Below are 12,333 nucleotides of genomic sequence, written 5' to 3' on the forward strand. Positions count from 1 at the left end.
CCCCCCAAACAAAAGGCAACACGCCCGATCGGATAGGGGTGGGGCGGCCCCGGTGCCCCCGGGAGGTGGGGCCCCCCCAAAAAGCAACACCCCGCGAACGGACTTGGAAAGAATTTGTCGCTCCCCCTGCAAAAACAACACCCCCCAACGGAGGAAAATTTTCTCGCTGCCCGGGGCGAAAGAACCCCCGCGAACGGACTTGAAAAATTTTTCTCGCTCCCCCGGCGAAAGAAAGCCGGACGAATTGGGAAGAATTTTGTCGTCCCCCGGCAAAAGCAACACGCCGCGATCAAAACTTGGAAAAATTTCGCTCCCCCGCGAAAGAAACACGCCCAGCGTACTTGGAAAAAAATTTGTCGCCGGCCGGCGAAAGAACACCCCGCGGGGGGGAATTTAAAAAAAGGGGTTGTGGGGGCCGGGAGGTGTCGCCCCCCAAAACAAAGCAAACGCCGCGATCAGATTGGGGGGTACGGGCGGCGGTGCCGCCGGAGGTGTCGCCCCCCAACGAAAGCAACACGCCGCAAAAACGGATTGGGAAAAATTTTTCCGTCCCCCGGCAAAAGAACACCCCGGAACGGCTTGGATGAATTTCTCGTCGCCCGGCGAAAGCAAACGCCGAAAAACGGGATTGGAAGAATTCTCGCTGCCCGGCGAAAGCAACACGCCGCGAAGGATTGGAAAAATTTTCTCGTCCCCCGGCGAAAAAAAAGCCGGGCGAATTGGAAAAAGGGGGGTTGGGCGGCCGGGGTGTGCCCGCAAACAAAAGAAACCGGGACGGACAGGGGGGGGGGGTGGGGGCCGGGTTCGCCCCCCACGAAAAGAACACGCCCGCGGGATTTGGAAGTTTTGTCGCTCGCCCTGCGAAAAAAACACCCCCCGAACGGACTTGGATGAATTTCTCGCTCGCCCGGCGAAAGCAACAGCCGCAAAACGGACTTGGAAAAATTTTTCCGCTGCCGGCGAAAGAAACACGCCGCGAGCGAATTGGAAGAATTTGTCGCTCGCCCGGCGAAAAAGCAAACACGCCGCGATCAAATTTGGGAAAAATTTTTCTCGCTCGCCCAGCAAAAGAACACCCCGCGAGCGTATTGGAAAAATTTTGTGCTCGGCCGGCGAAACAACACCCCGGCGGGCAAAACTTAAAAAAAGCGGTTGTGGGGGGCCGGAGGTGTCGCCCGCCAAGAAAGCAACACCCCGCGATCAGATTGGGGTAGGCGGGGGTGCCGCCGGAGGTGTCGCCCCCCAACGAAGCAACACCCCGCGAAGGAGGAAGAATTTCTCGCCGCCGGGCGAAAGCAACACGCCGCAACGGACTTGGAAAATTTTCGCTCGCCCGGCAAAAGCAACCGCCGCAAAAGGGAAACGGGGAAGGAATTTTCGCTCCCCCGGGCCCAAAAAAGAAAAACACGCCGCAAAACGGCCCTTGGGAAGAATTTCTCGCTCCCCCGGCAAAAAGAAAACCACCCCGGGCGAACGGATTTGGGAAAGAATTTTCGCTCGCCCGGGAAAGCAAACCCCGGGCAAAACGGACTTGGAAAAAATTTCTCGTTCGCCGGCAAAAGCAACACGCCGCGGCAAAATTTGAAAAATTTTTGTCCCCCGGGCCGCAAAACAAAAGCCCCACCCCCGCGGCGAATTGGGAAAAAAGCGGCTTGTGGGGCCGGAGGTGTGCCCGAAAACCCAGCAACAGCCGCATCGGACTTGGGGTCGGCGGGCGTGCCCCCGGAGGGGTCGCCCCCCAAACGAAAGCAACACGCCGCCATGGATTGGAAAAAATTTTCGCTCGCCCGGGGGAAAAGAAACCCACGCCCGAGGGGCTTGGAAAAAATTTTTGGTCGCTCGCGGCCCGAAAGAAAACCCTCCGCGAAGGGGTTGGGGAATTTTGCTCCCCCCGGGAAGAAAGAAAAAAACGCCGCAAAACCCAAAACTTGGAATTGAATTTTCGCTCCCCCGGGCCCCCCGGAAACCCCCCCCAAAACCCACCCCCCCAAAACGGCCCCAAAAGAACCCCGCCCCCCCCCCCCCCGGCCCGCCAAAAAAACCCCAACCCCCCCCCGAGCCCCCCAAACGGAAAGGGGAATTTTCGCTCCGCCCCCCCCCCCGAAAGCAAACCCCCCCGGGAAAAACCCCGGAAAAAACCCCCCCCCTTTCCCCGGACCCCCCCGCCAAAAAAAGGGCAACCCCCCCGCAAAGGCCCCTTGGGGGCCCCGCTTCCCCCGGAAAGGTTGTGGAAGAAAGAAAACCCCACCCGCAAGGGGGATTTGGGAAAAGAAACCGCCCCCCCGGGCAAAGCCAACACCCCCGAAGGGGAACTTGGATAAAATTTTTTCTCGCTCGCCCGGGGGGCCGAAAGCAACCCCCCCGCCCCCCGGAAAAAAGGGCCCCTTGGGGAAGAATTTCTCGCTCGCCCGGCAAAAAAGAAAACACGGCCGCGAGGGGAAACTTGGAAAAAATTTTGGGCCCCCCCTACCCCCGGCCCCGAAACCAAAAAAGCCGCAAACCCAAATTGGATGAATTTTGTTTCCGCCCGGCGAAAGCAACCCCCGCCAAAAGGGACTTGGAAGAATTTCTCGCCCGGCCCCCCCCGAAGCCAACCGCCCCGCCGGACAAAAGAACCCCCCCCCCCCAACCCCCCGAAAAGACCCAACCCCCCGGCCCCAAGGAAACCCTTTTGGAAAGGGTTTTTTCTCGCTCGGCCCGGGGGAAACGCCCAACCCCACCCCCCCGCAAAAGGGGGAACTTGGAATTTTTCCGCTCCCCCCGGCCAAAAGAAACCCACCCCGGAACGGACTTGGTTTTGGAAAAAATTTGTTTTCGCTGCCCGGCGCAAAAAAAACCCCCGCCGCGAAAAAAATTGGAAAAAAACCTGGGGGGCCTTGCCCCCCCGAAAGCAACACGCCGCAAAACGGACTTGGGGGGCCCTGCCCCCCGGAAACCCCAACCCAAAAACCCCGCGAAAGGATTGGAAAAATTTTTCTGCTCCCCCGGCGAAAGAACACGCCGCAAAGGAAATTTGGAAAAAATTTTTGTCGTTTTCCCCGGGAAACAAAAAGCAAAGGGCAAAGGCAATTTTTAAAAAGGGTTTTTTGTGCCGGCGGAAAATTTTTTTCGCCCGGCCAAGGAAAAAGGCCCCCCCCCGTTTTTCGGCCCCTTGGGGAAAACGGGGGGAAAGGGCATGGGAAAAAAAGGTTGTCGCCCCCCCGGGGGGAAAGCAAACGCGCGAACGGATTGGAAAAAAATTCTCGCCCCCCGGGGGCGAAAGAAAACCACGCCGAAGGGGAATTGGGAATTTTCGCTCCCCCGGCGAAAACACCCGGCGAACGGATTGGTTAAAATTTTCGCTGGGCCCGGGAAAACAAACGCCGCAAAGGGGCCTTGAAAGGAATTTCTCGCTCCCCCCCCGGCAAACCCCCAGAAAACACCCCCGAAACCCGGCCCTTTGGAAGAATTTTCCCTCCCGGCGGAAAGAAAACCCCCCGGCCCCCGAACCCCCATTTTGGAAGGTTTTTTCCCCCCCTTTCGCTCCCCCGGCGAAACCCCCCAACCCCCCCCCCCCCAAAACCCCCCCCTTGGTTTGAAACCCCCCTAACCCCAGGGGAAACCCCCCCCAAACCCCCTTCCCCCCCCCCCCCGAACCCCCCCCCCCCGGAAAAATTTCCCCTCCCTAGGGGCAACCCCCCCCAACCCCCCCCCCCCCGACCGAACCCCCCAAAAATTTGTTCCCCCCCCCTCCCCCCCCCCCAACGAAACCCCAAAAAACGCCGCGGCGGGTTTTTTGGAAAAACCCCCCCCCGGTTTTGGGCCCCGGCCAAAATGGGGGGTTTTCGGGGCCCCCCGCCAAGGGAAAAGGCAACACGCCGCATGGGGATTTTTGGGCCCCCGGGTGGGCCCCCGTCCCCGGGAGGTGTCCCCCCGCCAACGAAAGAAAACACCCCGCGAAGGGATTTGGAAGAATTTGTCGCTCGCCCGGCGAAAAGAAAAACCCCGCCCCGAAGGGGAACTTTGGGATGAATTTCAGCTCGCCCGGCGAACGAAAGCAAAAGGGGCGAACGGCCTTGGGAAGTTTTGGTTCGTCCCCCGGGGCGAAAAAAACACCCCCCGCGAAGGGAAATTTGGATGAATTTTCCGTTTCCCCCGGGCCCAAAGCAACGCCCCGCAAAAGGGGAATTGGAAGAATTTCTCGCTCGCCGGGGGTTGGGTTAGCAACCCCGCCGCAAAAAGGGGAATTGGAAGAATTTGGGCTCCCCCGGGAAAGCAACACGCCGCGAACGGACTAGGAAGAATTTCTCGCTCCCCCGGCCCGAAAGAAAAAAGCCGCGAACGGACTTGGAGAATTTCTCGTTCGCCCGGCAAAAAGGAAAAAAACGCCGCGAGCAATTTGGAAAAATTTGCCCTCCCCCGGGCAAAAGCAACACCCCGCGAGCAAATTTGGGGAAAAAAAGCGGTTTGGGGCCCGGCCGGAGGTGTCGCCCCCACGTCGGCGACACCCCGCGATGGGGATTGGGGTTTACGGTGGCGCTGCCGCGGAGGTGTCGCCCCCCAACGAAAGCTAAAACCCCGCGATGGGAAATTGGAAAAAATTTGTCCCCCCCCGGGAAACCCAACACGCCGCGGGGCGAATTTGGAAAGGGAATTTGCGCTCGCCCGGGAAAGCAACACGCCGGAACGGACGGGAGGGAAATTTTCTCGTCCCCCGGCGAAGCAAACGCCGCAAAAACGGCTTGGATGAATTTCTCGTCCCCCGGGCGAAGAAATTTACGCCGCGAAGGGGATTTGGAAAAAATTTCTGTTTTTCCGCCGGCAAAAAAAAACCCACGCCGCGAGCGAATTTGGGAAAAATTTTGCGCTCGCCGGCGAAAGCAAACGCCGCGAGCGAATTTGGGAAAAATGCGGCTTGTGCGGCCGGAGGGGTCTCCCGCCAACCAAAAAGAAAACACCCCGCTAGGGGAAATTGGGTGGGGGAGGGGGGGGTGCCCCCGGAGGGTCCCCCGAAAAAACGAAAGCAACACGCCGCGAAGGATTTGGAAAAATTTTTCGCTCCCCCGGCGAAGGGCAACACCCCCCGAACGGATTTGGGATAAATTTCCGCTCGCCCGGCAAAAAGCAACAGGGCCGCAAAACGGATTGGAAGAATTTCGCTCCCGGGGGAAAGAAAACACGCCGCAGCGAATTTGGGGAAGAATTTGTCGCTCCCCCGGGAAAAAGCAAACGCCGCGAACGGATTGGAAATTTCTGTTTCCCCCGGGCGAAAGCAACACGCCGCGAAGGGATTGGAAGAATTTCCCCGTTTCCGCCCGGCGAAAGCAAAAAGCCCCAAAAGGACTTGGATGAATTTCCGCTCGCCCGGCGAAAGACACACCCGCGAAGGGAAGGGAAGGATTTCTCGCTCCCCCGGGGCGAAAGAACACGCCGCGAGCGAATTGGAAAAAAATTTTGTCGTTTTCGCCCGGGGGAAGGAAAAAACCCCCGCGAAAGGGAAATTGGGAAAAATTTTTCGCTCCCCCGGGAAAAGCAAGCGCCGCAAAAGGACTTGGAAGAATTTCTGGGTTCCCCGGCCCAAAAGCAAAAAAACACGGGGAAAGGGAAATTGGGAAATTTTTCCCTCGCTGCCCGGCGAAAAAAACGCCGCAAAAAAGGGACGGGGAAAAATTTCTCGCTCGCCCGGCGAAAGCAACACGCCGCGAAGGGGACTTGGAAGAATTTGTCGCTCCCCCGGCGAAAGAAAACCCCCGCAAAGGCAAAAGGGGGAAAAAAGGCGGCTTGGCGGCCGGAGGTGTCCCCCGCCAACAAAAAGCAACACGCCCGCGATCGGATTGTGGAACGGGCGGCGCATGCCCCCGGGAAAAGGGGTGCGCCCGCCAACGAAAAGCAATACGCCGCAAAAGGGAAAAGGGAATAATTTGTCGCTCCCCCGGGCAAAAGCAAACTCGAGATAAAAGTTCTCCGGTTGCGGAACGAACCAGCGTAATGCGAAGGAAGTTAATATAATTTTTCGAGTTCAATATTATAATGTTGCGCCAATGAACAAACCTCTTTTTTCAGGCGAAGCCTGCCCCGTCACTTAATTGTTTTATTATTGTCACGTCGTCAGTGACGGAATAAAATAACACTAATTGTGAGGTCTCTTTGGTATGTCTAACTTTCGTATGAACGATCTGAATGCGCGAGCGGAGTTAGTAAGTATACTAGAAGGTTTCGATAGGGGCAATAGGAGGGGTGTGAGGGGCGGGGGAGGAGGGAAATTCGGGGGCCGAGAAGGTGAGCGCGGGGGAGGGGGTTTTATATCAGCAGATAACCTTATCTTATCAGCTCAGGTTACCTGATAAGGGGATTATGTTACCTGATATGTTTATAAACAAGATAAGCGGATATCTATTACAAGATAAGATAAGCGGATATCTAATATTTTCATAAACAAGATAAGATAAGCGGCAATTTTTTATTTTGAGCGATATTTAAGTTCTTCATAAACAGATAAGATAAGCGATATCTAAGTTTTCATAAACAAGTTAAGATAAGCGGCGTCTTTGAGCGATATCTAAGTTTTCATAAACAGATAAGATAAGCGGATATCTAAGTTTTCATAAACAAGATAAGATAAGCGGCGTCTTTGAGCGATATATCTAAATTTTCTCTGAAGATAAGATAAGCTTGGGCAATATCTAAGTTTCGTAGAAAATCTAAGATAATGCTTGTGAGATATTTATATAAGCGGCATCTAAATTTTTCTCTGAAGATAAGATAAAGTAAAAATTCTGGGTAATCAAATTCTACAAATTATTAATAGCTGGCCGCCAATTCTTTGGTGAGCGCCGACAATTAGATATTTATTACAAGATAAGATAAGGTAAAATTCTGGGTAATCAAATTCTACGAATTATTAATGGCTGCCGCCAATTCTTTGGTAAACCCCGACAATTAGATATTTATTACAAAATAAGATAAGGTAAAAAGTCTGCGAATTATTAATGGCTGCCGCAGAATCCAGGCTTGAGCGCCGACAATCAAGCGGGTTGATACGTATATTTCTAAGAAATATCAGCGGTGAAAGTATGGGGGGCGAACAAGTTGCTGCCTGCAACCTCGCGACATGTCTTCGCAGGTTGCGACGTGTCTTGTGACTCGGATAATATTTCGGAGAATTATCGGCGGGTAGATATCGCAAATATTTCTTGCGAATTAACAATTGCATTATCGCACGTTGAAGAATAAAGAGATGATCGGGATATATAATGAGGACCGATGCCGCTGCTGGGCCATAGTACCACTGGCGAGCGCACGCTCTCTTCATTCAAGATGTTTGTAATGCTATCAAGTGCTTCCGACATTCTCAGTTTAAGTGCCGAACAGTTACAATATATTCCGAAGATTGTTTTACTGCAAAAGTGCGGCTATTTCGTAAAGCATTTGTGGGACAAGCTTCCGGAGCACATCAAGGTGGATCCGGAGTTTCAGACATATTGTTGCTGCCTCGAACATTACAATCGGCTGTGGATGCGAACGCATATTGACGGTCCAGCACCGATGATCAGGGATTGCAGCGAATGTCAGCGAAAATAGGCTGTGGTTACAAGTGTAATACAGTGTGAAAAAGTGACAGACGATAAAAATGGAGAACGCAGTAAAATCATTCAGGTATTATGAGAATGTCAAATATGAGGAACCGAGATTGTAAGTATATATAATATGTCAAAAATATATATATAAAATAGTAAATATAATAATTTATTATATTTTTTCTATGTGCAGGTGCCGAGACACAGTCTGACAGCGATGGTTGACGCGACCCGCTTTCTCGCAGTCGCCGCATGGATGCGACACGCTGGCTCTCTCTCACCGGCTCTCTCGCTGCCGCCGTACCTCTCTCGCCTCCAACCTTTTTTATATTTAGTTTTATATAATTTTATTTCATATTAATTAATGAAAGGCTCGTATAAATTAAACAAAATTAAACAATCATATATAGTAGGCCAACTAAACGAGCAAATAAATAAGATGTAAAAAATTTTTTTATTAATAGTTAAATCATTAAATTAACATTCCGTTACAGAATCGATATAAATTGTAAACGTTTCGACTGCACTACAGTCTTTATCAATACATAAAAATTAAATATTAAAATATAAAGTTAGATGTTAAAAATACAAAGTTAGTTAAATATTAAAATATAAAATTGAAACGATTCTTCGCTGTTGACCAATAGATATGCAAGGCGATTGGTCTGAGATGCCAAGTTATGCGACATTTGAGCATGCTACGGATATAATACGCGAATTAAATCAATGTCAGAAAAAATTAAAAAATCTTTCAACTTACATTATCGTTTTAACAAGTCCTTTTCCCCGATATTTCAAGTATGTGTTGCGAAGTCTGAATACCAAATGTCAAAATAGAGAGCGTGATGTATTTATTTATTACCAATGTTTTTTCTAAATTATGATTCAGCAAATTTTTTAAGTATGTCAAAATAACTACTGTCTAACAATTCGGTGTCTGTATTTAAATTAATTCCATTTTTCTGTTCTTTAATGTGGATCATTTCAGATATTAGTCTTTTTTGGTAATTCTTTTCATGATCCATAATTTTAATATTGTCCCAGTCAAATGTATGTTGTTCGTTTAGAATGTGTTCCGTGATAACCGAATGTCTAGCAGAGTCTATTAATAAAAAAATTTTTTACATTTTATTTATTTGCTCGTTTAGTTGGCCTACTATATATGATTGTTTAATTTTGTTTATTTCATATATTGTTTATACATTTTATATAATTTTATTTTTTATTTCATATATCTTTTTTATATATTTTTATTTTATATATTTTAATACATTTTATAAATTGTAATACATTTTATATAATTTTATTTTATGTAATTTTATTTTATATAATTGTATATAATTAATATATATAAATATTATTATCGAATAAATGTATTTATTTTAGATTAAAATGTCCTCCTTACCTCTTGTGTCCTTTTAAATTATAAGACAATATAAAGAAATTATTAAAAATTATTATTAATTATTATAAATTATTTTATAAATTATTTTAAAAGCTCCCTTATGAACGTCCCTATTGCATGCGTCTCTCTCACACACCTCTCTTTTCTCCTTCGCATCTCTCTCTCGCCGCAGGCCCGAGCCGCCGAATCTCTCTCGCCGCAGGCCCGAGCCGCTGAATCTCTCTCGCCGCTGTTTGGCGCAGCGTCTTCTCACGATGCGTCTTATATCACCGTCTCTCTCACTCTCAAAGGCGTGCGTCTTCTCTCACTCTCTCTTTCGCGTCTTCTCTCTCTCTCGAAGGCGTGCGTCTTCTCTCACTCTCTCTTTCGCGTCTTTTCTCTCTCTCTCGAATGCGTGCGTCTTTCTCCTTCATGCCTCTCTCGCGCCGCAGGCCCGTCTTCTTTCTCTCTGTCTCTTAATGTCGCGTGCGCCTTGTAAGATAAAATTATCGATTTTCTCTCGCCGCGTCTTATCTCGTAAGATAAAAATATCGATTCTGCCGCTGAATCCAGGCTTGGATATAACAATGTCCTTGACACGATAATTATCTCTCGCAAAGTATGTAACGGGTGGCGCGCAAATAAAGTACACCATGATATATACATATAAGTATTTATTCGTCTTATATTTAATACATAATTAAATACATTTTGTAACGCGCAATTTTTTACATGTTTATTACACCGTAGAGTGTATGTGGGATCTAATTTATTTAATAAAGGCACATCTTCATATATGGCATCCAAGGTCTCAATGGTGAAACAGCTGTTCGCATCGTCCATTATTTCGGCCAGCCATTCTCGCTTTTCGAGTCCTTTTACATACACGAGAGAGGACTCTTCTTCCTCCTCTTCTTGTTCATTTATGCCAACGATAGCTGCCGTGATCAAGCGCTGAGCCATGCAATATGGAACATTTCCATCCTCCCATTGCAAGCTGTGATGATGCTGAGTTAACCACGAGGCCTGGCGCCTTTCCGACTTTATAATCACGCTCCATGGCACAGGGCATGCGAAGAAATAGTGCGACAGGATATATCCTCTTCTCAGGATTGCCGCTTCCTTCACAATAAATCGTTTGTTTAGGATAAATCCTTGCAGGTCGACAAACGTTGGTGCAGACATGATCTCTTCGATGTGAGTCAGTCGAGAGGTATTAAGATACTCTTCAGACATTTCACATCATCATGATTATGTATCCTCCCCTTCTCTCACACGCGTAGTTGTATAAACATTTTTAGGTGATTTTGCGCACAACGTTGGTCAACGGGTTGTACTGGATCACGCGATTGTGCATGATAAGACAATATGCTGTGGTATTATTAGATATATTCTCCTTACACTCAAACTCTAATCTCACATCCACCGTTGCGCTCTTGACCAATTTGTTTTGTCGAGAACAATCAATAATCACAAACGGACCGTAACATAGAAATAATGAGATAGTTAGGCTCGGCTCGAGATACTCGTATCCGTAATAATTTTTGCAGAAACGCGCATACGTGTCATACAGAATCGACCATCTGTTTCTATCGAAATCCAGATTCATATCGTCGTACGGATAACATTCCGAGTTCAGATAGAGTTTCACATTGGTTAATTTACAGTTGTCGAATCGACTTGTATCCTCGGACATGATGTCTTTCCGCCCTGTCTGCAGAGCAAAAATTACATATCGCGGCTTCTCCAGTTGAGTCGCGGTCTTAATGGCCCACAAATGCTTGGTCGTACGCTGCAATAGCGGAAATTCGTATAAATCCCACGAGCGGAAACCCATGCTGAGGTAACGTCCGCTTTCCAGAGCGCGCAGCATCGACAGCTTCTTAATCTCGCTCAACAACACGTGTGGCATTCGCCATTGTATCTTGAATATGTTGATCGCAGGCTCCAGTGCAGAATCTCCATACAGACAATTCTTGTCGTTGCGCGCTTGTATTAAAATCAACTCATGACGCGCATTAATAACCACGCGTTTGTAATCCTCGCAAAATCCCAGCAACATGTGCAGCGGCACACAAAAATTAAAGTATCCATTCACAGTAGTCGGGCTATCCCAGCCTGCATTTCGCATAATCACACTTCTATCGGATGACATTGTTACATAGTTTTTCAGCAGACTTGTTATTCCCACATTCCTGTTGCGATCAATCTCCACACCATCGAACTCATAGCGAATTTCATCAAACATGAATGCGACGCAATTATTTTCCAGCATCACATTGTATCCCTCAACTGGATGATTTATCCGCAGTTCTCCCTCGATGTAGAGGAAACTCTCATACGGCAACGTATATAAATCCTGTTGTTGTATGGGTATTCTTATCTCGTCGCTGTGTCCAAATGTTGTGTTGGCAAACGGGTTGCATGTGTGAGTCTCAATCTTGACGATGCCATCGTCAAAGACTGGCTCTTCCTCGATGTTGAGAATCTCAGTCATTGTTCAGATGGCACGCACCGCAAATCCCAAAGATTGTAAAAATGCAACGTTTGACGAGGTGAGTCTCTTCTTCGCGATTGATTTGATATTAGCGAATGATGTTGCCGCTAGCCTGATTGTGTTCTTTGTGTCTTTATTCAACACGAGCATTCCGTCGCACGAGGTGTTGCTGCGGCCCTCCGTCGTACGTGTAATCTAACTGTTATCTCTTCACCTCGAAAATCGAGCAATCGTCCCTCCTGGTCAGCAACGTGTAACACTAAATCAGTAATGCTCCGTATGAAGACCGGCAGATAAATGATCTGCGCCGGCGTTTCCGATATCTTATATCCTGGTGGTACCCTCGGTGAAAATTCGTGTATCGTGTGAACGAGTTTATCGTTGCTGTATGCACCCGCGGTCACGTTACACTCTATGCGGATAATGTTCACGTTGATAATATTAATCGCCATGTCCGATTCGTACCATTTTCGCGGTTGCAGTATACGATTCGAGAATCCCAGCAGCAATCCAATGTTGTTGGGCATGTTAAAGTTTACTCTGTATGCACACTTGATCTCGCTTCTCATCGTATTGTAATTAGCGCGGAGCACAATTGGATAATTCATCGGCGACACCTTTATCACTAACAGCATTATGTTTGCGGGAAAGTGCGCGTTTAAAAAATTCATGTATCGCTTGCAGCTCGTACGATCCCTCGGGAATCGTAATTTTCGCGTCGTCTTTGCCGTAGTAAAATTTATTATTTGAGGAGTTCACATTCGATATAGTGTGATAAGTTTCAAAATCCGTCAGACCGAGCTCGTAGTCCGCGTCGCTCAAATCTATGGGCGGAAAGTAGGTCGCCGCGAGGACGCTACTCTTCCCAGTCAATGTTAGTGTTAGCGACATGTTGA

General features: G+C 48.6%; 1 protein-coding gene across 1 annotated transcript; it reads right to left on the bottom strand.

The window, feature by feature from the left end:
• Positions 1 to 10,237: 10,237 nt before the first annotated feature.
• On the bottom strand, positions 10,238 to 11,437 carry LOC146721089 (uncharacterized). Its single transcript, XM_085487460.1, has 2 exons — positions 10,967 to 11,437; positions 10,238 to 10,654 (listed from the first exon to the last, which is right to left on the bottom strand). Exons 1-2 carry the CDS (start codon positions 11,435 to 11,437, stop codon positions 10,238 to 10,240), a joined length of 888 nt encoding a protein of 295 aa, XP_085343586.1.
• Positions 11,438 to 12,333: the final 896 nt, after the last annotated feature.

The sequence above is a fragment of the Nylanderia fulva genome, unplaced genomic scaffold (genome assembly GCF_048542155.1).
Source record: "Nylanderia fulva isolate GAGA-0341 unplaced genomic scaffold, ASM4854215v1 Scaffold552, whole genome shotgun sequence".
NCBI lineage: Eukaryota > Metazoa > Arthropoda > Insecta > Hymenoptera > Formicidae > Nylanderia > Nylanderia fulva.